This window comes from Aythya ferina (assembly GCF_964211825.1).
Source record: "Aythya ferina genome assembly, chromosome: 12".
Lineage (NCBI taxonomy): Eukaryota > Metazoa > Chordata > Aves > Anseriformes > Anatidae > Aythya > Aythya ferina.
In genome coordinates this window covers 10,885,503-10,909,218 of record NC_140308.1, presented here as the reverse complement: position 1 = coordinate 10,909,218, position 23,716 = coordinate 10,885,503, and the positions used below count along the sequence as shown (strand labels likewise).

Here is a 23,716-nt window from a genome sequence, read left to right as displayed (position 1 = left end):
TTCTCAGAGCAAAGCAGTTTCAAGCCAAGCACAGCTAAATCCCAAACGACTTGTGCAGTTTTATGCGAGTGATAAAGTAAGGCCTTCCTATCTTTTGAGCGTGAAATAATTCATCATGCTGTACAGGCACTGTGTAGTGCTGGTGGGAGGAAAGCAGATTGAGGGACAGACAGGGCTTTTTATCATTCTTTTTGTGATAGTTCAGTTGGGCTTTACATGCTTAAAGTGATATTCTTGTGAATCTGCTTTGTGGCTGAGGCCGCAGCGAACAAGCTGGGTGGATGGGGGGATGCCCAGGGACACAAAAGGAGGCACATATGCTGAGGAGTGAGGAAAGCAGTTGCCCACGTGAGCGTGCTGCACAGCCACAAAAATACAACCGCTTCCTCATGTCCGGGGAGTCACCCACACCATGTCTGACTGCCCGACAGCTTGTCATTACTTCTGATTTAAAACCAATTTCCATCTGCAAGCAGCACATGGCCTGCTTTGTAGAGGAGTCTAAGGGCTGTGCATGACTGGCAGTGGTGGTTGGGCTTGCTGGAGGACTTGGCACTGGCTGCGTGGAGGCTGTGAAGAGCACTGCAGACCCCACTGTGAGTGTTGGCCACAAGGAGTGCACCAAGTCATTGCGGTGTTGCTTACCTGTTAACCTATTTACACACTTTGGTTTGTTTCTCCAGTAGACTCCAAGAAAAAACACTGGCACTCCAGTTAAAATGATAATGAGTCCGACTCCACAGACAACTGGCTCAGAGTATATGCTGAAGATCAGTAGAAATGCCCAAAATGCCAGGTAAGTGACAGGGATGAGGAGGTTCACCTGTGGGGAGAGAATAGAGCAGAGCATGACTGTGCAGAGTGACAGTGGTGGCTGGCTGGCAGTGGGGGCCAAGGCATCTGGAGTCCCCTGGGTTTCATCCCCCTTCCTTCTGCCACTGCCATCCTCTCTGCCCATCCCATCAAGTTTAGTTCTGGAAGCCTTTGTATCCTATTTTTATACTAATGGCACTGTGTGGCATGATTTGGGACCCTGAAATGTTACCATTACATCACCAAAAGAACTGATCTTCAAAGCTGGGGGACAGAGGGTTTGATTTGCCTGTCCTGCCCTTTGCATTGCTACTGCAGCCAAGGGATTTAGCTTTAACATTTTTACCTTGATAGGTCTGAAGATTTTGGGTTTCTTCCAGCGTAACACAATCAGGCCTATAATTGTCACTCCATAGCAGAGGTAGTTAATAAATGACACATAGTTGATTAGTGTGTATGTGTCTCCAACAAGCATGATGATAAGAGTGGCCAAACACTGTAGAGAGAAAGATAGTCTTATATGACTCATAACTAATAAGGTAGCTTAAGAGCAACAAAGGCAAGCAAAAATAAATAAATAAATAAATAAATAAAAGCAGTTAAACTCCTGTGTTTACAGTCCTGCTGTGTTGCCAGAACAGGACATTTCTGTACCTGCTTTCAATGACTGCACTCCACCAATTTTCATTTTAAAAGCTATTGGACCCTATAATAGGGACTTCTGGCAAAGGTCAGGTTGTCTATTATGAGGAAAAAAAGGATTTCTGGTAGACTAATATTTTGTTGTCAGTACACGACTTTGTTGCAAGTGCCCTGTATGTTATAAAGAATAAAAGCTTTGCCCTTTCTCCCTGCTGTCCCGTGGCTCATGCTGCAGATGACCACCATCATTAATCTCCTGCACATTACTCGTGTTAGGAAACTGGCAGATGGATGATGGAAATTTCCATGCAGACTCTTGCTTGTTTGTACTTTATTTCTGAATAACTCTGTAAAGTTAGGAGAGCTGACTCAGGGTTCACAGGGTTGCTCCTCAGATCCTGTCCCCCCGGCCCAGTCGTACCACATGGTATGAAGACCCCTCATGCCATGGACCCATCCTGTAAATGTTGTCTGCTGGTGGCCAAAACCTAAGGGAAACTGAGTGTCCAAATCCCTCCAGAGAGCTTTCAGGACTTGGTTCTGTGTCACTGCAGGCTCTCTTTTTGCTTATGTCCTTTTTTCTTAATTGGCTGTTTTAATAGCAAAGGCCTCTAGGGAAGGACGATTTGTGTACCACTGGCACCAGTAATTACGCACCACCATAATCAAATGACCCGTTGGTCTCTCCATTCCCCTGTTAAAAGCCTTGCAGGCTATGCAGGGGTGGAGGGGATTTCAACATCCTGAGCAGTCTCACCACAAAATTCATTTAAAATAGGGCAGTGTTGTACACTGGTGTCACATGACATGCTTCCTGCTTCCCTCTGAAAGGTGGACAGTGTCAGACATACATCTGACCCTTTCCTGCCCCTAGCAGATTTTGCATTGAAGACACTTAGGGCGATGAGGTTTCTTGCGTAGGTGACATGAATGTGTCAGAGCTGCTTGCTGTGTGGGCGTAATTCCTGAGAGGTACTGGGCTGCAGAGGAGTGTGCTGTTTCCTCCCCTGATTACCATGCCTGACGACAGCCTCGCGCAGCAGGCGTGAGAGCCTGTCACTCTCTGCTGTCTTGCAAAAAAAAAAAAAAAAAAAAAAAAGTCAGTTTATTTTGCATTTAGCTTGGACTGTTCATTTTTGAAAGAATTAGTAATAACACAGGTCTCACTGGTGATGCTAAAAAGGCCTTTATGTACAAAGAAACCTTTCTCCGTGCAAAAAGCTGCTAGATGTTATGCACTGCAAAAGAAAAGAGAACCTAATGTATTAATTAGATTTGCCTGAAGTCTGACCTAATTTGCTATTGTAGCTGCCTACACTATATTATTTTTATATTTATTTGTTAAGAAATTAATATTTCATAGCAGCATTTGATATACCCTGTGCTGCATTAAAGTACCCTCCAATGATGAATTGATATGCAGTGTTAGTTCTGTAATTTGCACTGTAATTTAAGGGAAATGTTTGGAGCAGACTGGGAGGCTGGCATACGCCTGATTTATCAGCCCTGCTCTGTGCAGGCAGCCTGCTCGTGTTGTGGCTATTTCCCAGTGAAACAGCCTCTGAAACTCAGCACGTTATTTGAGCTGATGTATTTCTAAGGGCAAAGAAGTTTTGCTTCATCGGCATCAGCCAAGTTCAGCTGCCTGGCATGAGTCCAGGATGGAGCCAGTGCTTTCTGTTTGCTTGAGACAGGACAGATGGGCTATATGGTTTACCCCAAAACCCTGTACAGGCAATGCACGAGATGTTTGTTGTCAAGCACTAAGCCCCAGGAATGCCATAAAGCCTCAACTACACAGGTATTTTGTCATAAAAGTGGTATATGTGCAGAAGGCTTATCTGATAAAATTATGTCAGTGTATTGTGCCAGAATTGCTGTTAGAGCCAGGAGAGTCACGTGAATGTGTGCCTTCTTAGTGCATCTTGCGTCAAATCCTCATTGTTTTGAAATCAGTGGCAAATCTGCAGTTGACTTTGATGCCACTGAGATTTCAAGCAGATGCCCTTGGGAGAATACCCTTGCTTGGGCTATGAAGTCAGGGAGTGCAGTATCAGGGGTTATTCTTCCTCTTTAGTGTCGTCTTTGCCACAGTAAAAAACACCACATATTCTAACTTAGCTCTTTGTAAAAGTGTATAAAGATCTTTGTTTCAAGTAACAACTTCCATAAGTCATTAGCATCATGGAAATTTTCAATGTCTAAGCAAAATAGAGAGATCTTCCTTCAGGGAAACAGCAACCCAACAAGCCCAAAGCTTCCCAACATTCTGACTGGTGTTTTCTACTCTTTGTGGATTGTCCTCTTGTATGCCTGATGTATTCATTCAGCAGATACTTTATTCAGTGCTGCTGTAATGCCTGACTGTACTTGCTTGTTTTTACAGAAAATAAATATTCCAGGTCCTCAGAGCACTGCGGTCTCATCCCTCTCAATACATTTTGCTCATTGTGTGTAACATTTGGAGCACTTTGTCCTCTCCCTGGGACCTGCCATGTCTATGGCTTTGGCAACAGGATCTAAACTAGTCCTGCCAGAGTGGAGTTAGCAGTGAGCACGGGGATTTCCTCTGTGTTAAATGTTTGCAAAAAGCAGGCAAAATTGGAATTTGGAGGGGGGCGGGGGGAAAGCTAATATTTTCTTAAATGAGGTATCTCCATTTCCAGACAAAGACACAGTCTGTCACCCTTGTGGGTAGGAGAAGTGATAATGGGCTTAAATTGCAGCTCAAGTTAGATGTTAGGGAATCACTCCAAACTGCAAGGGTAGTTGTGAGTGACATTATTTAGGAGGCTGAAGGCTGCTTCCCCCTGGAGCTGTCAGAGCTCCTCAGGCAGCACCCACCAGAAGTCCTCCTGGACAGCTTGTTTTTCCTCAGGAATATAAATGACCTCTCCAGGATTTTTCTAGCTCTCCTTTTCATGATTCAATATTTCTAAGAGCTTGCCCCGGTCCAAGCAGGTTACAGGACGACAGGGCAGGGGCGGCAAAACTTACACAGACGAGCAGGGCGGGGATGGGCGTGCAGTGCTTCACGTGGATCATGGCAAGCAAACTTGGTAAATGGCCTTCTCGGGCACCAGAGAAACATAACCTGAAAATGAGAATAGGAACACTAATCCACTGCATGTACAACAGCTTTTTCAGTATCTAGCTGTACAGGGTCTCTAATCTCAACTGCCCTCATGGGTCTTGGAGTGGAAGGAACCTGCTCTCATTTAATGCTGGTTTGAGGCTGGGGAGACCACAGCTTGTTTCTTACTTTCACAGGAGACTCATGCATAACCTGGCGTAAGTTGTTTAAACTAGACCATTTGTTATATGAGGCCTTTAGTGGCTAAATGTCATCTGTGAAACCAATTGGTCTGAGATGCCTAATTACCTCTGAGGATGACGACTGAAATCTGTTCAGTCCCTGTCTGCCAGTGGCATTGCCTCTTTATCCAGGGTAGGGTGAATACAGTGCAGGTTGTGAGGTGAGCAGCCATATGTCTCTAAGGCACAAAAAATCTCTCAGATAGTGTTTCTAGTGTCAGAAGAGTTTTGGATAAGGTTTCATGTGCCTTAAGATTTCACTTTTAAATGCTTAACCTGTTACATATGTACTCAGATTTGTACCTTATTATGCTTGTGTAAGTGCTAAGATAAATAACTTTCCTGAGGTACTTAAGAGTTGGATTGTTTCCTCAAATTTTGTCTATAACTTTAAAATTGAGTTCAGACAGGTCAATTAATACAAATAGACTTTACAGATTCTGGTCCTGCTATCAGCAGTGTACATGCAAAGCATCTTGCCTGGAAGGAGTTTCTTCATCACGAGAATGACATGTCTGTAACTGGGAACAGAACCAGGCCCGAAAACTCCTTTTTCAGCTAAGCATAATTTAGCTTGTAGCTACTAGAGCTTTATTGATGTAAAATTACTTTGTTTCCGTACTGAAGCTGTGTTTGGCACTTACTGTGAGTTGTTCCACATCTGCAGACACTTTTAGTAGCTCATAAGGATTATTTTGCAAGAGATTCTGTGATTCAATATTACATTTGCTGATTGAAACAGAGCAATTCATAACTGAATGTATCCAACATGCCCAACAATGATCTCATGTGCTATAACATCCAAAATGTCTAGCTAGCATTTCTTTAGCAAATTAAATTAAAACAGCCCCTCCCCAAATCAGATAATGTTCATAAAATTGTACTCCATCTAACCTTGATGAGGTAAAAAGGTATCCATTTATTCCTCCAAATGTAGATAGGGCCACTGAGACTGGCATAACCCAGGAAAAATAGCCCAGTAACTTTTCACCAAATGTCTAAAGCAACAGAAGGCAGAGAAACTGAAATACACTGCAAAGCACAGAACTGAAATCAAAGTGTATTTTAGACATCCAGGGAATGGTTTACTTACTACCGCCACAGCGTTGGAAGACAAGAGCTCTTGGGGTGACATGGCAGTGAAATATGCAATGTTGGTGAACGTGTACACAAATGTCACCAATGGGATGGATATGAATATGGCACGAGGTAGGTTCCTAATAAAAGAATTAGGAAGGTAGATAAGAATTGAGTCATACACAGTGAGACCACAACAGCCTTGTACAGCCTGGGGTGTTCGTCCAGCCACATGTTTTTTTTCTGCTGTTTCTCAGGCTGTGACTGAAAGAGCACCGCCTCTATTTCCTGTTCTACCCATCGTGATTTTAAGAAGGTTGAAACTCTATGAAGCTTTGCCATGCTTCATGTGCTAAAAAATGCCCCATGCTTCCATAGGGCTATTTGGATTAAGGCAGCATGTTACAAAATAAAATGCCTTGGTTTGCTTTAGCTTCATCTACTCTGGAACTGAATTGGATCCTGTCATTCAGGTAGCTACCTTGGCCCATCCCATCCCATCCCATAAAGCTTATTTGGTCATACAATGCCATGGTAACCTACCAGAGTGAAGATTTGCTAAATTGCTAATCCATAGACCTCTTTAGAGGTGTACAGCTAAATAGTTCTGCATCTAATGCAATAATGCATTTTTTCTTCTGTCCATCAGATTTGGAAAAAAAGGCATTTTTCAATGCTTTAACCTTTGTTATTTTGATTGGATTTAGTAAAAATTGGAAGATATTTTTGGTTACTGAACAACCTTTTATATTTTATTTTCCCCCCAGAGGCTGCAAAAATAATAATAATAATAATAATAAAAACTCCATCCACTCCCTTTTTATTTCTCAACTGAGACCATATTTGCCTTATTTAAAACATAACTTTTCATTGTTCAGCTTTGAAATTGTGGTGGCCCATTAAAATGCTGGTATTTTAATGAGGGAACACATTACTGATCTTTCTTTATTCCTGCCAAGATCTCTGGGTGTGCACTTTAACACTCAGTTGTGTGAAGACATGTGCAGGGCTGCTTGTGAGATTGCAGCTTTAATTCATTTTCATCCAGGCTGTGTGAGAGCTTAAACTTCTCCTAGTTTAATTGCTGTGTGCATTGAATGCCCAGAAATAACTGATGCTCCGAGAACTGCTTTTGGCATTCATCATTCCACTTTATCATCTCAGAAATTTTGAAACTTTGGAGCTTTGCTTTACTAAACTAAAAATCTCTTTCCCTTTGGCTTTCCCAGCCTGCTGGTGATAAATCATTTCAAAGCCCCTTCCCACACGCACGATCCCCAGGGACATGACATGTGGCACCCTGGAGGGTGGGTGCCCGCAGCTGCGCTGCAGCTACAGGTGCACGGCTGAGAATGCTACCTGCACTGCTAAATAACTTTCCAATCTTCTCTTTCAGATGTTTGTGCAAGATCCCTTTGGGTGAACAAGCAAAGCAACTTGCAGAATAATTCAACGCTTCTCTAAAAGCAGACAGCTTCTCTAAAAGCATACCTCTCCCTGTAGGTATGTGTGACATCTCATCAGTGGTTAATTTGCTGTTACAGATTCACCGTACGATTTGACACTACCACAATGATAATACTTTGTCCATCAGCTGTTTTGATTGAGTTGATGCTTTGTGCAATCTGTTTCTAATTTTCAGCATTGTGTTTCTTTAACTTGCCTGTTATCCTTTCTAAACAACAAATCTCTCCTCTAGAAACGCCAGTCCTGTGGACATATAACGACATTGCTGCAGCTTATTAAATGAATGATATTATCAGATGGCCCCAAAGTCTCAGCACTTCAAAAAAAAATTGGATGACACGGAAATGGATACTTGCCTGCGGGGATCAACCAACTCTTCTGTTACATAGTTCAAGAAGTTCCAGCCACTGAATGCAAATGACCCTTGAAGGAAAGCTAACGCTAAATGCCCCACGGATGGAGTCATCCAAAAATTGAATGCTTTGCTGGGTGTCAGCTCTTCATAGTTTCCTGCACAGGAAGCACAAGCAAGAGGTTAAGCCTTCCCCTGAGAGAAGTGCTACCCCCCAGAGCCACCAGGAACTGGGTGATCTTTTATTCTTTTTTTATTGCTCGAGTGGATTTGAGACTTCGTGCTCATCATGTTCTACAAGTCACCACGGGCTGACACTGCACTCGCAGTGCTTTCTAGGGGTCGGCATCCTGGGTAGGCAGCTCGGGCTGTACACACAGGCATTGCTCTGCAGCTCTCTGCAACAGCACCAGCTTCTGCAACATACAGCACCCTTTGTCAACTTGCACTGTTCGAGGATGCTTCCTTGACAGGGTAGAATCCTGTCCATTCTTAATGCAATTTTCTTTTGCAAGAGTTTGATGTTGTTTAGTAGAAATACTGGAAAAATAAAATGTCTATGGGGCTGGAAGATTTGTCAAGACTGTTGGACTGTTATCACTGAGAAAACACAATTTCTGCTCTGTAAGTGCCCTGTTTCGTCTTTCCTTACGTGACTCATCATACACATGATGAAAACATCATGAGCCTTTTGTGTTCTCTGTTTTCAATTAAGGTGGCAATTCAGCAAGACATTTTTGCCAGTTTTTAATCTTACAAGAGACTTTTTGTAGGAAATCAGACTTATGCCCCAAGTGAATCAGGTGTCTTCCTGAGCTGGGCCCAGCATTGCTTATTCAGTCTATGAACCTAAAATTTGAGGAGCATACAATAGATCATAAATTTTCTGTAACTACTGTAAAACATCTTCAGATGCACTCCTTTATTCTGTCAAAATCAACAACGCAGGGCAGAAAGAAATGTGGTTAAGGACACAGCTGATTTCTCTGTTGCGCCATCTTTTCATGACTCCGTACACTATTGTCATACAGAGGATATACCTCCAGTGTGCCTGTGCTTGGAAGAAATCCCTCAGCAGCACCTGAGATGAATGATTTTCCACTGGGTCACATACATCTGCTGTATGGGGGTGTCTTTGTCCAGGTGCCCTGACCTGAAAACAGCTCCATTGAGCCCAGAGAGCACCCGCAGCCACCACAGCCCTTTGCAGCACAGGGGCTGCTCCGAGGGGCGCAACCAGGCCCTGCTGCTCAGCTAAAACCTGTCACCCCTTTGGGTTGCTCTGTAAGGAGGGTAGAAAAAATCAAGTCTAGCAACAGTACCATACCCGTGTTAGAGCTGTCTCACAGAGTACCTTTAAAGATCTGTATGAAGCCCACAGTAATGATAAGGGCCAAGGCTAAGAGTTTTCCTGCTGTAAATATATCCTGAATGCGTGTTGCCCATCGAACGCTGGAGCTGTTCACCCAGGTCAGGAGTACTGGAGAGCAAAAGACTGAATTCAGTGAAACGAAATTACGTTTATTTAAGAACACAGTCAAAGCACTGCAAAACACCGACTGCTGCATGTGTTCCCCCAGGGAGCTTGGCTTGGCTGTGAGGAGGGGAACGGTCTTGCCCTAAGGGGCACCCAGCTGCAGACAGCACCTGTTGCAGCTTTCCCCTGTGGGGCTCTGCTGCTGGGGCTCCCCCAGCTCGATGAACTGTGCCTGGTCAGAGCCCAATGTGCCGACTGCGCCAGGATTTCTGCCTCCTCATGGGAACCAGTGAACATCTTCTTTCCCTGAAGCTCCACCTCACTCCTGCCAGCACTGTAAGTAATTAATGCAGAGCCAGTGGCGGTCTGCACTTCTTACATACTTGTATTTGTGAATGTAAAAAAGGTGGTGGGAAACCTGCATTTGGTGAGCTCCCCAGGACCTGCTCCTTGCAGGTAGGTGAGGAGGGACTGAACGTCCCACATGGGGCACAGTGTCTGTTCTGGGACCTTTCCGCCTGCTTTTTAGGTTGCAGCTGTGCCCCCATACAGCGGGGCTGTATGCCCAGCCCTGCTGGAGCAGTCCCTTGAGTGGTCTTGTGCAAAACTGAGGCAAGCTTTGTGTACGCGAGAAGGAAATACTCACGTAAACACACCATGGAGAGGATCCTGGAGGCATTATAGGGGGGAATACAGTTAGGGAACACAGGCTGCAGGACATAGTTTGAGAAGGTCAGTGCAATGACAGCCAGACTGGTAGGGTACATGATAAGCACAGCGCTCCAGAGCAGCAGAAACCTGAAAACAAGAAAAAGCACAAGAAAAAAGGGCTAGGGTGTGCTGGAGGAGCTGGAGTCACCTGCTTGTGGTTCTCATCGCTTTTCCCATGCTCTCAGAACAATCTAGATTTTAAGTGAAGCATTTCTAAGCAAAGCACAGTTTAGAAATGTGTTAAGAGTGAGCACTCAGATCATTGGGCACCCTTAGATTTAGCTTTGCATGTTGAAGTGAAGGTGGCTCTGTTGCTCCTGGGTTGATGTGTTACCATGTTTCAGGCATCTCCAAGGGGCTTGGGCTGCTGCCGCCTCCCTGCCAGGTACTGGCTGCTTTCTTGGCAGGTCAGCTCTGCACCGTGAGGGCAGTTCGATGCAGAAGTGCTCTGCGTTCACCCAGCCTGGTGCCTGGCCTCAGCTGTGGCTGAAGGCGATTGCACCAAACCAGGAGGAATCCTGGCAGATACAAAATTGTTCTCACTCCAGGAGCAGCAGCGGACCCAGTTTGTGTTTTAAAATATTTGAAGTGTTACAATTTCTGTAGAGAAAAATGGTCATTGCAAGAAAGTGAACTCTTTCTTGCCATATACACATAGATAATTGTAACTACAGATGTATACACACATTAATTCATTCTATTCATGCACCAGTACAGTGTGCAGGGGTGTCTGGCACAAATGAGGATCAGAAATGACATTTCCAGGTAAAATAGCATAATGTCTAGATGATGCTGTGTTGCTCTTTTAAGGGCTGCTCACTCCCAGCATGCCTGCCTGCTGCCTGCCCCCTCAATCTAGTGCAGCTGGGGAGGTCACTGCTGGTGCAGCTGACCTGGTGGGAGGGCTGTGCCTGGTGCTCGTGGCTAAGGTGGTGAGTGTTTCTCAAACTTCTCCTTTGCCTTGCCTTGTTGTTTCTGAGAAGTATGGGGCAAGCTGGCACTTCCCTTTTCTTATTAACTTCAGAGAGTTAATTTGGTAAATTGCCATGATGCAAGTACTTCCCAAATGGTGCTGCTGGTTTTTAAAACCCAGTGCGTGTACGTGAGACTCCTTTTTTCAATTCTTAACGCTTCTTATTGTGGTTCAGAGTGGCTTCCTCTGGTAACTAGTTTGGTCTTGTAGTGAGAAGGGTGACAAAGTCAGGCTGGGGCAGCTCTGCAGACTCTGCTCACCCAGCAGGAGCCTGGGTGCTGGGGACAGCACAGGAACCTGCTTGGTTACATCACTGAGGACTACCTATGTTGTCTTGAAGACTGCAATGATCATTTGTGATAGTGTTCTGGTGGTGCTGGGTGAATTCAAGCTCAGACCTTATTGCCCTTGAATGAGTCCCAGCTGTGCGTGCCCCAGAGGCATCACCTGCAGCTGGTTGGGATCTGTCAGAGCCACACAGGTGGGGGCTTTTTGGGGTAGAACCCCCTCGTTCCTCCCTATGGCTTTTGTCTTCTTCCCGTACAGTCTGTGTAGAACAGAGAGCTGAATTCAGTTAAAAATGTTCAGTGTGAAGAATTATTCTGAAAACAGTATATCAGCCAAAATTGGCACTTACTTCTGTGTTGTAATATAAAGTGCATTAAAGTTGGTATCTGGTGGAATACAGTTTAATGAGAATGTGAATAATTCAGTAGATTTCTGACAGTCAATTTGTTTCATGCTGAATTGAAATACATGCAGGACTGATAACAGCAATTAAAGTAAATGCAGAATTTTAGCAGAGGGTCACAAAGTTGCACTGTCAAACAGGAAGCTCGGATGAGAGATGGCATTAAAATAAGAAGCAAGCTTGTCTAAGATGTAAGCCCAATGCTATCTTATTTTGTCAGGTAAGTCTTAAGCAAAGCCTAGTTCTGATAAAAAGCTATCAATGCTGGTCTCTCAGATGATATTGGAGCTGGGCAACTCTGCTGTGCCCTCGCCTTGTTCCTGTGGTTTGCCCCAGGTGCAGGCTGCCATGGCTGGCCCGTCTGTCTGGGGCTGTATGTGCTGGTGTTACGCTGGTGGCATGACCCAGGGCGTGCTATGGCTGGTGGGTAGGAATCAGTATGGATGTGAATACCCAACCCTTGGAGCCTGCTAGGAAATGGTTGCTTTTAAAGTACCATCTTTTATTCCTACCTTGTGTTGGAAGACTTGAGAACAGGATTTCCCTAGTGAAGAACAACTGTTTCAGATCTGCTGTAATTAAATAAGGTAACGCAGTTATGTCTGCAAGAAATCTCAGCCCTAAGTTTCAGATGTTCTCACTATCAGAGTGTGCACAAGCTGACAAATTGAGCTGCAAGCCCCATGGTTCAGGGTGTGCTTTCTGTCCATGGCAGTCCTGGATGGGTGTGCAAAGGTAGCGTGCCTGGTGCTGGAAGCCCAAAGCCCAGTTTGAAGCAGGGAAATGTCCTGGCACCTGCAGGGTAGCTCAGCCTGGCTGTTCAAACAGAAAGGGTGGTCCCCTGAGTTGTGGCTGAGGGCTTTGGGGCTGAGCCCTTTCTGATAAGCTTTCCCAATTACTCAGTAATTTACAGTACCACCAGAACCTGAGAAGTTGTTTTCACTCATCTCTGACTAAGAGGATGCCAGACCTTTAGAAAAAGGCTCAAGACAGCTGAATGTACAGAAAAAGGAAGATGTAGCTGTTCTTGTGATTCTCCTGCTCGGGAAGTCTGAGTGTTGCAGTTTGCGTGGGAAATCTGAGCTGCTGCGTGTGCTGATGGCCAAAGGGCTGCTAAAGCAGCCTCCTGCCTGCGTGCTTCTGAGCAAGCCCTGCTCACGTAATGAGCATAAATGCTAGCTGGACGGCCTCCGCCGTGCTCTTTGGTGTTGAATCTGGTCCAAAGTCCATTGAAGTTAATGGCTATCCTCCCATCAATTTGGATGTGTACTAGACAATGTCTCTAATTAGATGTTTTTTACCCCCCCTCATTTTAGAAACGCTCTGCAATAAGTGACAATCTGTTGTGGGGCTTCCTGCTTTTAGGAAGCAGTGGTATTCCTCTGGAAGTGCCAATCCTTCCTGGACCAGACGTGTGTTTTACGCAGACACCCCTGTATGCTAATTTGCTCACCCGTGGAAAGCAATGAACAGCACGGATTGATCTGCATCTCTAATAGAGTCCAGTGGAGTTAGTGAAACCAGTTCTCAAATACATATTTGGGATGTGCCTGTGCTCCCAAAATGATGTCACATTAGATGTATCATAGAGTCAGAGCAGCCTATAAAACCAGAAAGGCAGAGTGTATGGTACTTGGGTGTTATTAACAAAAGAATACAATTTGTGTTAGAAACTGCTGCTCAGATCAGCCTATTGTAGGAGAAGCTGAATAAGTTCAAGGCAGTATGAGCTAGTTTGAACATTATTCATATTATCCCATGTTGCTGAAAGAATTATTGTCTTTGGAAACTTTAGATTGTGCAACAACAACAAAAAGGAAATACAGAAATACATTTGAAGTGTGTTTTACTTGTGGTTTGAAGTAACATTTATCAAAGCTTTGGGTGAGAGCTCTCTGCTGACTTCAACACTTAATGATTTTATAGTAAGGGTGTATGTTCAGTCATCAATCAGTGCTGGTGAAAGCTACATTAGTTGCAATGCTATTGCTGAGCATCCAAAAGGAAGTTGTATTTATCAGAAATACACTAGTGGGTTTTTCATAAAGCTGAACTTTGTTGTTTTCTTCTGGAAGTACACCTATTAAACTTACTTACTATTTTGGGTAAAGTTAGTTTTCTGACCTGCATAACCGTGCAAGTACCTATGCAAGCAAATGAACTGTGCTGTTACACTGCTCCGCAGCATGGGATGTGACAAGTTCCCTGCGCTTAGTTTGCCCGTGTACAAATGCTATTTAAACCCAACATGCTTCCAAACAAAGCTAAAAGTGGAAAGTCTGTTCTCTGGTACCAGCCCAGAGCCTGGAGCAAGAGGAGCTTGTCTCATCCTTCTCCCTGGACATGCTGCTGGGAAGGCTGAGCTTGTGCAGAGGTGAGAGCAGCCAAAGGCCCCCGGCTCCCATGTGCTGCTGGGGTACTAGCAGTAACTCATGGGTGCAGCCCTGGTGCGTGTTCCAACCCTTTTTAAAGACCTCTGGGTCTTTAATCTGGTCTTCCAAATGTGCTCCCAGACTTTCTCATTGCCTTTTCTTCTGCGTTTGGGGTAGGTGCTGTGTCCCTACTGCAGAACAACCTGCGCATGCGTTTCCCTGCCGCTGCACAGCATTTCATGCACTGTGCTTTGACGTGGAGCCCAGCCATGCAGCCAGAGCTTCTGCACTTTGGGAGTGCCTCTCTCCCGCCTGTGTCTCTTTAATTCTCTTCATCTTCTTACATCCCACTTAGCAGCATTACAATTTCCATCCCCACCTCCTGCCCCCTGCACAACCAAACGCCAGTACTGCCAGGCACAGAACATGCAGCACCAAGTACTCTGAAGGCTGCTATGATCAAACAGTTCTTCCTTGTTCCTTATACCTAATGAGGGAAAACAGGATTGGGGTGGTGCTGTGGATTTTGTGTGCAGGAAGGTTAGGGATAAGCAAGAAAAGTGAGAGGAGGTGTTGGGGTCTGGGTGGGTACATCTCATGCTCCTGTGGTAAATGTCTTCTGCCTGAATAGACCAAACCAGACAGACTTGTCATTGGGGGGGGAGAGTCTCAGAAATTCCTTCCACAGATGGACTAAACTTGTGTGTGCTAAATTGGTTACTCTGCTATAGGAGGATTGGATCAGAAGACAAAAATGAACTTTGGAGAACGGAGCATTTCTTTTTCTGGGGGGTGATGTGCAGGTTCCCAAAGCCCTGCTTTCAGCTCAGACCTGCTGATGAGTGCTGGGGGCCCATGCGATTCTGGAGTAGAAAACAGAGTGCTTGTGATAGTGCTGCTGAACCAGTATAAGGCAGTGGCTCAAGTCTGACAAGCATCAGGAAAATGCCTTGTCATCCAGCAGGTCTTCAGGTGCTGGCTTTGCAGGGTGTGCAGGTGGTGCTGCGCCATGGCAGGCATGAACAAGGATACAGCTTGTGGGACAGGGTGACTGCCTGCTTGCATTATGCCTGGCCCAATCTTCAGCAGCTAGCCAAACTGCGGTGAGCTTGTTTTCTAATGGTTTGCTTTCTCTAGTTTGCAGTTACTGTGTTTATTTTATTTTATTTTATTTTTTGTAAATGAAACACCAACACATTGCATGGCCTCATTACTTAAGAATTAATGAACTGGCCACAACATTTTGGTGTTCCTTTACTGAGCTGCCAGTACAGGGAGACAATTTAAGTTTCCTTGTTAAACACACAATGAAATGTACAGTAAAATATACAAGATGACCTCTTTTCACTTGTCCCTTCCTCCTTTAGCCATTTAGCTTTTTCTATTTTCAAAGAGAAGCCATTCCCTGAGTTAGCATCCCCCCATTTGCGTTTACAAGGCTTTGTGCTTTGTGCAGCTGCAGCTGAGGAAGCGGAGCTACAAGCTGGCATCTGTGCCCAGGCCACTTCTGTGGGCCAAATTCCTCCTTGAGGAACTCTCTGTGTTCTGCTGCAGGAAGGTCTTGCAGTGTAGTGCCATAGCATTATTTGCTGCCTTCTCACCACCAGCTAATGGAGGGCTTTGATTTATGGGAAGCAGCTCCAGCCTGGTAACCCTGGTGTGCGAAGCTCCTCAAACACAACGTGCTTGCACTCCTGGCTTGCACACAGGAATGTCATGTGGACACAGCTTTGCTTATAGCGTTGTTCACTGTCATTGATTTGATTAAGTCGGAGAGGAAAGTGGAAGCATCCGTTGCGTTCAGTCTGAAGACAGAATCAGGAGCCCTGCATAGGGGCGATGGGGTGTTTCAAGTGAGAACGGAAAGGATGACGTTACAAAAGCATGTTATTGACAAATGTTCTGTTTCTTCCACATCAGATGTCTTTTCCTCACTAAATACTTAATGCAAATGTGTTTTTAAATGACTGAAGAGATATGGTACTTACCCAGCTAACCCACCAAAAATCTCAGTGACGTAGGAATAGTCCCCTCCTGACTTGGGGATTGTAACTCCTAGCTCAGCGTAACACAGTGATCCAAGGGCAGCGACCCCACCGCCGAGCACCCAAATAATGAGAGCGAGTCCCACCGAGCCGGTGTGCTCCAAAACCCCTTTGGGTGAAATAAAGATCCCAGAACCAATGATGTTACCTGGAAGGAACAAGGGTTTGCAGTGAGATAAGTCAGTGAGAAACTTGTTTTATATTCTGTAAAGGCAAACAAGCATCGCACCCCATCTCCCACCCCAACACCTCTTTACCAGGTTTCACTTGCTTATTTTATCTGATTAAACTCTGGGGAAAACGCTGCCGTTTATCAGAAATGAGGCAGGGTAAGAGCGTACTCAGATCTGCTGAAGCACTTCAGAGATATGGTGAACATCTGTGTTTAGAGGTTTTGTGGCATGAATTCAGGCAGCTTGAAAAACTGCCTGCTGCCACCTGCTATGCCCAAATATTTTATTGAAGGGAGTTAAAAATGTCTTTTTGATAAAGATTTTTCATCTCCTTCTGAGGATGGGAGTTCATTTTTTTTTTCTGTAAGTAGGATTATTTATAATGTAGGGCTAAGAGGGGCTCTTGTCACAAGGGCAAATTAAAGGTTGTGCTTGGAAAAGTCACTTCAAAGTCTGGAAATATTAGAAATCTATTAACATTTAATGTTTTCAATACATATGCTGCTTAGTCATTGCCCCTAGATCTTAGGGGGATATTGTGGTGTGACTGCAATATGGGACAATGTGGACTTTGTCCTTCTGATTTTGTTCGGTCAGCACATGAACCGAGGGGGTGCTGGGTGTCGCAGACACTCTTTGTGTGTGTGGGGTCAGGGCATGGTCATCCTCCAGGAGCAGCGGGAGCTGCCCTGCATGAAGCGAGGTCTCATAACTGCTCAGATTATGGAGGGGGACTTCTTGGTGTTGGACAGACTGGGGATTTTTTGAGCAATATCTAAATAACACTCGTTCCCAAAAGGGCGTGAAGACCTTATGTCATAGAACTCAGCTGAGACTTTTCTTCCTTTATGAGTTGGTGTTAAAAGCCTCACTTGCAAAACTGACTTTCAGCCTATGCTGTTGAACTGCATTTCTTATCAGTACAGTTACAAAAAAAAAAAAGTCAATCCAAACCAAGAACTGGATACCAGTTGTTAATGAGTTATTGGCATCTAAATGAGTTTCTCTGCAGTCTTTGAACCTGTGTGTCAGCAAATCTAAGTTTGCTTCCTCCCCTCTGCTTTATAAGTTCTTCTCAGCTCGCAGCGGATAGCACGTTCCATAAACGCATCCAGGCTTTCCAAATTTTGCTGCGTTTTGCTTCAATTCTGTTCTTGCATTTCTGAAAGCAGCTTCTGTGAGTGCAGAGAACCCAGCTGGTTGTGCTTGTATGTAGCTATGGGTTTGCAGCACGTGTGTTGAGGCAGATAATCTATCTGTGGTTTAAAATGAAATTAGGGTAGAAAATAGACATCTCCTGCAACTGATAAGCAGGTGGCTGCTTCCTGGAAAAAGAGGGAGGGTGAGTGGCCACGGGGGAGCTCTGCAGCTTGCAGATCCCTGCTGGAGGACCCAGAGGGTTTCAGGCTTCATGAAGCAATAGGCTGCTTGTTGCCTGAGGGTTTCACCATGGGTGAAACTATTCCCTGGGTAATAAAGTGTTAGTGTAGCATTGTAATGACAAACCAGAGAATCGAACTAAATGCAATAATATATAATTCAACAAAGATACAGTCTTGGGATGATGTGGCTGGACGCTTGCTGTGCCTTTTCTATTCACTGATGTGTCAGTTTGTGGAAGGGCACAGCTCCTTACTGGTGCTATGTCAGGAATAAAAGCAGTCTTTTCAACATTACAACTGAACCCAGCTACAAAGTGCCCCCAGGCTGCTTCATCTGTGGTGCAGCAGCTGAAAGTAGCATTGTCCCTGCTCAGTAGAAAGGAAGTACTGGTGCAGATTAAATAAACTGATGCAGACACCCCACAAGTTGTAAAATCAGTTTAAAAAGTCATGACATTGACCAGACTTCTTTTCAAGTTTTCATTTTAATCAGTAAGCTTTAAGGATACCCCTGTTCACCTTTTAAAGAGTCCTTCTGCTGCCAGAGGAAGGCCACAATCACTTTCTCTTTAGATGAAAGTTGAGAGTCACAGCCGTCTTTTGAAGAAAAACACTAAATATCACCAAAATGTTGATAACACCTTTGAAGTGATGTCATTAAATCTTACGTGGTACCTGAAAGCCACGTTAAAAGAAGAAAAGATTTGCTGATGTACTGTTAAAGGGCTTAGCAAGCCATGTCTGTAGCTGGCTCACCTGCCTGCTAACGATGCTCAATCCATTGGCCAGCACCTTCCCTCCTGGTGTCACTTGTTGGGTACCACTGTCCTTTTGATACTGGGTAACTAAGTGCAGCCGTGTGAACCCCCTCAGCCTGCCCCAGGGAGGGGTGCAGGGACCCTCCTCTGGCACCACGGATTGTGTATGGAGAGATGGGAACAAATAAGACAACCTGGGAAGACGCAGGGAGCTATGTGAGGGAAATACAACACCCACCTCTTCCTGCCTATGCTCTTCCTTCCTTCCTTACCCTCCAGAGAGCGAGGGCTTCGGCAGGAGGACGTGCCCGGCCAGTAATGGAGCGGAAAGAAAGGTGGGGGGCCAGGCCGGCTGCTTCCTCCTGCAGCGAGCTGCTCTGGTGGCTGAGCAGGAGGATGTCCAAATTTAACTCTTGTGTAAATAACAGGGGGAAGGGAGTAATCACAAACTGGAGGTCACTCAGATGGGATGCAGGCAGGAGCAGTGCCAGGACTGGTACGGGCACATCTGCCCTGCCCTTCCCTTTCCTTTCCCTCTGAGACCTACGAGTTTTAGAACGGACATCTTTCTTGGTTTGTATAATTCTGCTCCTCCCTGATTCTGTATGAGGAAACAGCCTCCCTTGGTGGGTGCTTGGGTTTGCTTTTGGGACCAGAAGTGCTTTCTATGCATTAAAAAAATATATATTAAAAAAAATCAGATGAGGAATCACAGCAGCTTGTGCTGAAGGAATGTCCTGATGCGATTGAGTTGCCCCATGATTTTCAGAGTTAACAGATTTGTTCTGGGCCTTCCATACTGGGAACCTACATGGCTGGAATGGAGTGGGCAAACCTTTCAAGAAGACAGATGAAGAGTTAATGTATTGCTAAAGCATACATAATACCTGATAAATTTTATGTGTTTTTTTTTGGTCATAGTTTCTAGTGGTGACTGAAGTGTCACAACTCTCTAAAAACAAATAAGCATTTCTGGAAGACTAGTTGTGCCCTGTTCAAGAGCTGCAGTAACCCCTGAATTGAAGCTGAAAAAGAAATAACTGCCTAGGAGCTTAAAAACTGTCCTGATGAAATCCCTTGTAGCACTGCACACTACTTATATGTATGAAGGAAGACCTTAAGTTACAAGGACACTTAAAAGTGATCCCCTACCTGCCAGCACAACGCCAGTGTTTCTCTACTTTTCAAAATGCACCTGGAAACAATGCAGTTTTGGAGGGAGCCAGTGGTATTTTGGGGAATATATTGAATTGGGGACATTCTGCTGCTCGCCCCAATAGACCTGTAGGTTTTAACTTCCTGCTTGGGATGGGACAGCATTCCTGCTCTGGCAACCCCAGTGCTGAACTGCCTGAACACCCCACAGCTGAGCCCCTGACCCACCCTGTGCCTGCCCCTGCCCAGCACTCCCGTGTTCAGGTAGCTCCTGCGCCTTTTGGTAGCAAGCAGTGAATGCAAATGCCCATCCTTCAGTAAGCTGTGTGCAAGTGTTTCCACCTCCGTATGATTTTTGTCACCTTATAATTGTGTCATTACGTGTAGAAAGGAGAAAATCCCACCACAGCATGGTATTCCAACTGGTAACGGACAAGAAATTGAGAAAATCTTCAAGCTCACGTGTAGTGCAGTATCCATCTCTGGAGGTCCCTGAGCACTTTCAGGCTGTTTTCATGCCTGAGTTTTCTCTACCTGCTCAGGTACTTTGGCTGTAATGGGAAGATCTGTGGTGGGCTGGAAAGAGTGGGGAAATGGAGAGATCAGTGGCTGGAAGCAGTGTCATCAGGCCATGACACTGAACCCAAGGGAGGGAGAGTTGAGTGCTGGTGAGGTGCAACCATAGCGACAAGGTGGCAGCAGTGATAAAGTGCAGTCTAAATGCACAGACAGAAAGTTGGCAGCTCGGTGTGCTTTTAGATGTGCGCACTTGGCCTTGACAAAACCCTGACTCGCTCTGTGCTTTGGGTTTCCATCCCAAGGAGAGGGCATTGCTCAGCACCGTGAGCCTGAGCACTGGGTGGCAGAGAGCTTGCTGACAGAAAAAAACTGTGGTTTGGACCCAAAGAGCTGAGGAGAGGAGAGATCTGTGACACAGCACATCTTGGAGTAACACCCTCCTGCTACGGCAAGACCTCCAACACAGCCCTCCTTGTGCACAAGGCTGTGCTACACCAGGAATAGCCAGTATGTCATTTAGTCAAGGTTAATTTGAGGTATAGCCATCTGTAGGAGCAGGACAGGAGGAACTGGCAGCCTTCTGGAGGCTCATTTCATGCAAACATTCACTGAATTTTTTGGTTAAATTAAGTAGTTATATTTAAAAATCTAATGTCCTTCATCAATGAGTATGTTATAAGGCAAAACTCTGCTCCAAACTCATTAGGATTTCCTATTATTTTGCTTACGCAACATGTGCGAAAGTTGTATCAGCCGGAGTGGAAGTGCTACACCCCTTCTGACAACAAAATGTTCTTATGGAAACGTGCCATGGCTGTGGCAATGTGCCTGGGAAGTACCTTCGCTTCACTCAGTGTAGATGTGTTTAAAAATAGATATGGTGGAGATGCTGAAATGCTTCAAGAAGATGAGATGCCAGAAACTGCCTGATGAGAAGCAGAATTTTAAGGAGGTACCTTGTTCTTAGGCCAGTAGATTTAGCAGTAAGGCAAACACTTTACCCACAAATAGGTATTTCTAAGCAAACCCTGGTCAGCAAGAACTGAAGGGAATTTGGAGAGCAATTCCACGGTGAGAACAAAACTGGCTGTGTGGTGCCGGGAGAGAGGCATTACTGAGCTCACTGTGTCAGGGATAATTTGTTCCAGCTTTACTACTGCTGGTATTCCTGATACTCACTACATGTATTTATTTATTTATTTATTTTTCTTCTAAGAAGTGAATATGTGAAAAAAAGGAATTCCTTCTTGTAAAACAGTCACTCTTTCCACTCCTTTGTGGCCTTTGCTAGAACTTCTTGCAGCAAAACTACCTATTGAAACCTAAAGGAAACTAATGCTTAAATCACATGTATTCATGTCTTGGCTATATCTTATAATACAGAATAAGATATTTAGATCCATGAATCTATATATAGATATGTTTGTATATATAAACTCTTGTTGGAAGTAATACAGCCTTAGTCCTGAATGGGAGATATCAGCCAGGTACTGGGAAGCTGCGTGACCAATTCCCACAAACCAGCACTAAGCAACCACAACAAACACCACCTCAACTACCAAGGCTGAATCATGAGCTTCCCATGTGGGCAATGTGCCCCCCACCTTCAGATCAAGGCAACAGAGGGGCTGATGCATTCACGCAGCACAACTCCTTGGACAAAGCCTGTGAATGCACACTTGTGTTGCTGTGCACCCCTCGCTTGCTACAGGTGTTCAGTGCATTCCACCAGCTACAAAAGTAGAGGATAGAGAGAGGCTGAGCCATTTGAAGCGGGGTAGGTGAAGTGTGATGGAAATTAAGGGCTGGGACTTAAAGCAAACACGTCTGAAAGGAAGGCTTTACCCCTGAATGTGTCCAGGAGTGTAGGATGTGACTGAGCAGGTATGATTTGCCAGGAGCTGAAATTTGAGTAAAAAGTGCAAGAGACGATGGCTTTTTTGCACTTGCTGAGCTATGCTGTGAGAAGAAGCAGGGGCAGCCTATTGAGAAGGGACAAATGATGATAAAGAACATACCAGAAGACAATCACAATGTAGCACTTCTGTTTAATTGCTTTGTTCAGGGTAAGGCATGTATGTTACTGCAGTGGCAATAGCAGAAGAAATATTTTTAGCCTTTTTTCATATTATGCAGTGTGATATTGCATATACAGGACGCTTCCAACATGTGCAACAGGAATACTTCTGCTGTCACCCAAACCACTGAAAGACTGCCTGGCACTAAACGCTCTGATTCTGTATTGCTTCTGTAGTTCTTACATTAAGTGTAGAAACTCCTTCAGAGACGTATATAAATAACATCCAGCATTTCTGCCTTGGGTACCTGCCACCACACCTGGGTGCCTTTGTTAATGTTCTCGGCCTCTGACCTTCCGCTGTCCCTGTGAGTGGCACTAGTGGCTTAAGGCAGAGAGTATAGAAGTTTTTGGTCTTGGCCACAAATCAAAAGCATGCTCTGAAACTCGCTCAAGTTAAAATCCTGACTGAGGCTAACAGAGTTCATAATTCATGTATGAACCAGCAGACCAAGTGAAGTCTCTTCTCAGACCCGTTACTGTGTTTGGCAATTGCTTTGGCTTTCCCAGGGTTTTTATCTTGACGTCCACTCTTGTACTGGATGATGGAGGTGAATCTGGGTCAGCTGGGCTGAGCACTTGCCTGTTCTTCCTCTTGCCTTGCTGGGACTGAGTGGAACAATTCTGGCCTCTTCCATATAATAAAATGCTTCCTCCTGCTGTATTATTTTACAAGGGAAAAAAAATATTTGCTGAAGTTCCATAAGATCTTGTTCTTTAGTCTTGACTGAAATTATCCACTTCTCAAGCATGACAGAAGGTGGTGTACCAAAAATGATTACAGCCTCAAGTAAAGAGTAAGTGGCACGAAGAACAAAAATGAGAAAAAGAACACTAATTTGTGAAAATATTTCTACTACTAATAAAGGAAAAAAAAAAAAGAAGGGATAGTTACCTGCTCAGCTCTCTCAAATTCCTAACCTTAAACAAGCATCAGTTTTTTGCAGGACAGAAACTGACATCAGCCCAGTGCTGTGTTCTGTAGTACCACTGAGTCGTGAAAGGACATCCTGCAAAAATACCAACCCTTGGAACAAAATCCTCTTTCTGGAGTCAGTTGCGAATTTGTAAAGGAGATTTTGTGAGCTCTGAACTTGACAAATTCCATTAATTTACTTTCTGTTTATTCATAACGACAATGTTCTGTGATAGGGGAGAGAAGAAAGGTAGACCTCACAGCTACGCCTGTTTGACATTAAAGAAAAGCCTTTCTGTTCTTAACTTAGAGAAATTGGCCCATAAAATTGGCCGGGAGCTGCTCACTTGTGTGAAAAAATGACCCCTGCAGCACTGCCAAAGTCAGTGAGACCTTGGGTGATCTGCTGCAGTGCTGCTGATCGCATGCATCCCCTCAGCCCTGGGGCTGTTTTCACTCGCCCGCGCAGCACTGCTGAGATGCGTTAACTTGACTGGAGAGGTAAAGAAACACAGCCATTTCTTCCCACTTTTCTTTTTTTTTTCTTTCCTATTTTTCTAGGATATGGAAACCACTCTCAGTATTGTTTAAAAAAAAAACAACACAACACAAAACATCGTGATACTGGATTCAATCATAAGATCTTAAAGAAGTTTTATTTCAGGCTATTTTACTTGCCTTCTGGGTTTTGTATTTTTTTTTTTTTAAGGTTTCATGGTTCAGATTAAGGAAATTTTCTAAAACACCCATGAGGGTTAGGGTCATACTTCTTAAACAAAAGCTGCGGTTCTTATGGAATAA

General features: G+C 44.6%; 1 protein-coding gene and 1 long non-coding RNA gene across 4 annotated transcripts in view; one reads left to right on the top strand and one right to left on the bottom strand.

The window, feature by feature from the left end:
* Positions 1–23,716, bottom strand: part of SLC7A10 (solute carrier family 7 member 10) — a gene marked incomplete at its 5' end in the record, with an annotated part of 41,024 nt that overhangs the window by 1,025 nt on the left and 16,283 nt on the right. Inside the window, 9 exons of one of the 3 annotated variants that reach the window (XM_084533810.1) lie at positions 646–823; positions 1,160–1,309; positions 4,453–4,549; positions 5,665–5,768; positions 5,864–5,987; positions 7,671–7,824; positions 9,021–9,146; positions 9,790–9,941; positions 15,879–16,083. In XM_084533810.1, coding sequence (XP_084389936.1) covers positions 646–823; positions 1,160–1,309; positions 4,453–4,549; positions 5,665–5,768; positions 5,864–5,987; positions 7,671–7,824; positions 9,021–9,146; positions 9,790–9,941; positions 15,879–16,083 — 1,290 coding nt within the window. The remainder of the gene's footprint in view (positions 1–645; positions 824–1,159; positions 1,310–4,452; positions 4,550–5,664; positions 5,769–5,863; positions 5,988–7,670; positions 7,825–9,020; positions 9,147–9,789; positions 9,942–15,878; positions 16,084–23,716) is intronic. The other 2 variants (XM_084533811.1, XM_084533812.1) reach the window with 2 other exon arrangements.
* LOC311443557 lies at positions 687–7,677 on the top strand. The gene is made up of 3 exons (XR_014697332.1): positions 687–796; positions 7,244–7,350; positions 7,547–7,677. It is a non-coding gene; the product is annotated as an uncharacterized lncRNA (long non-coding RNA).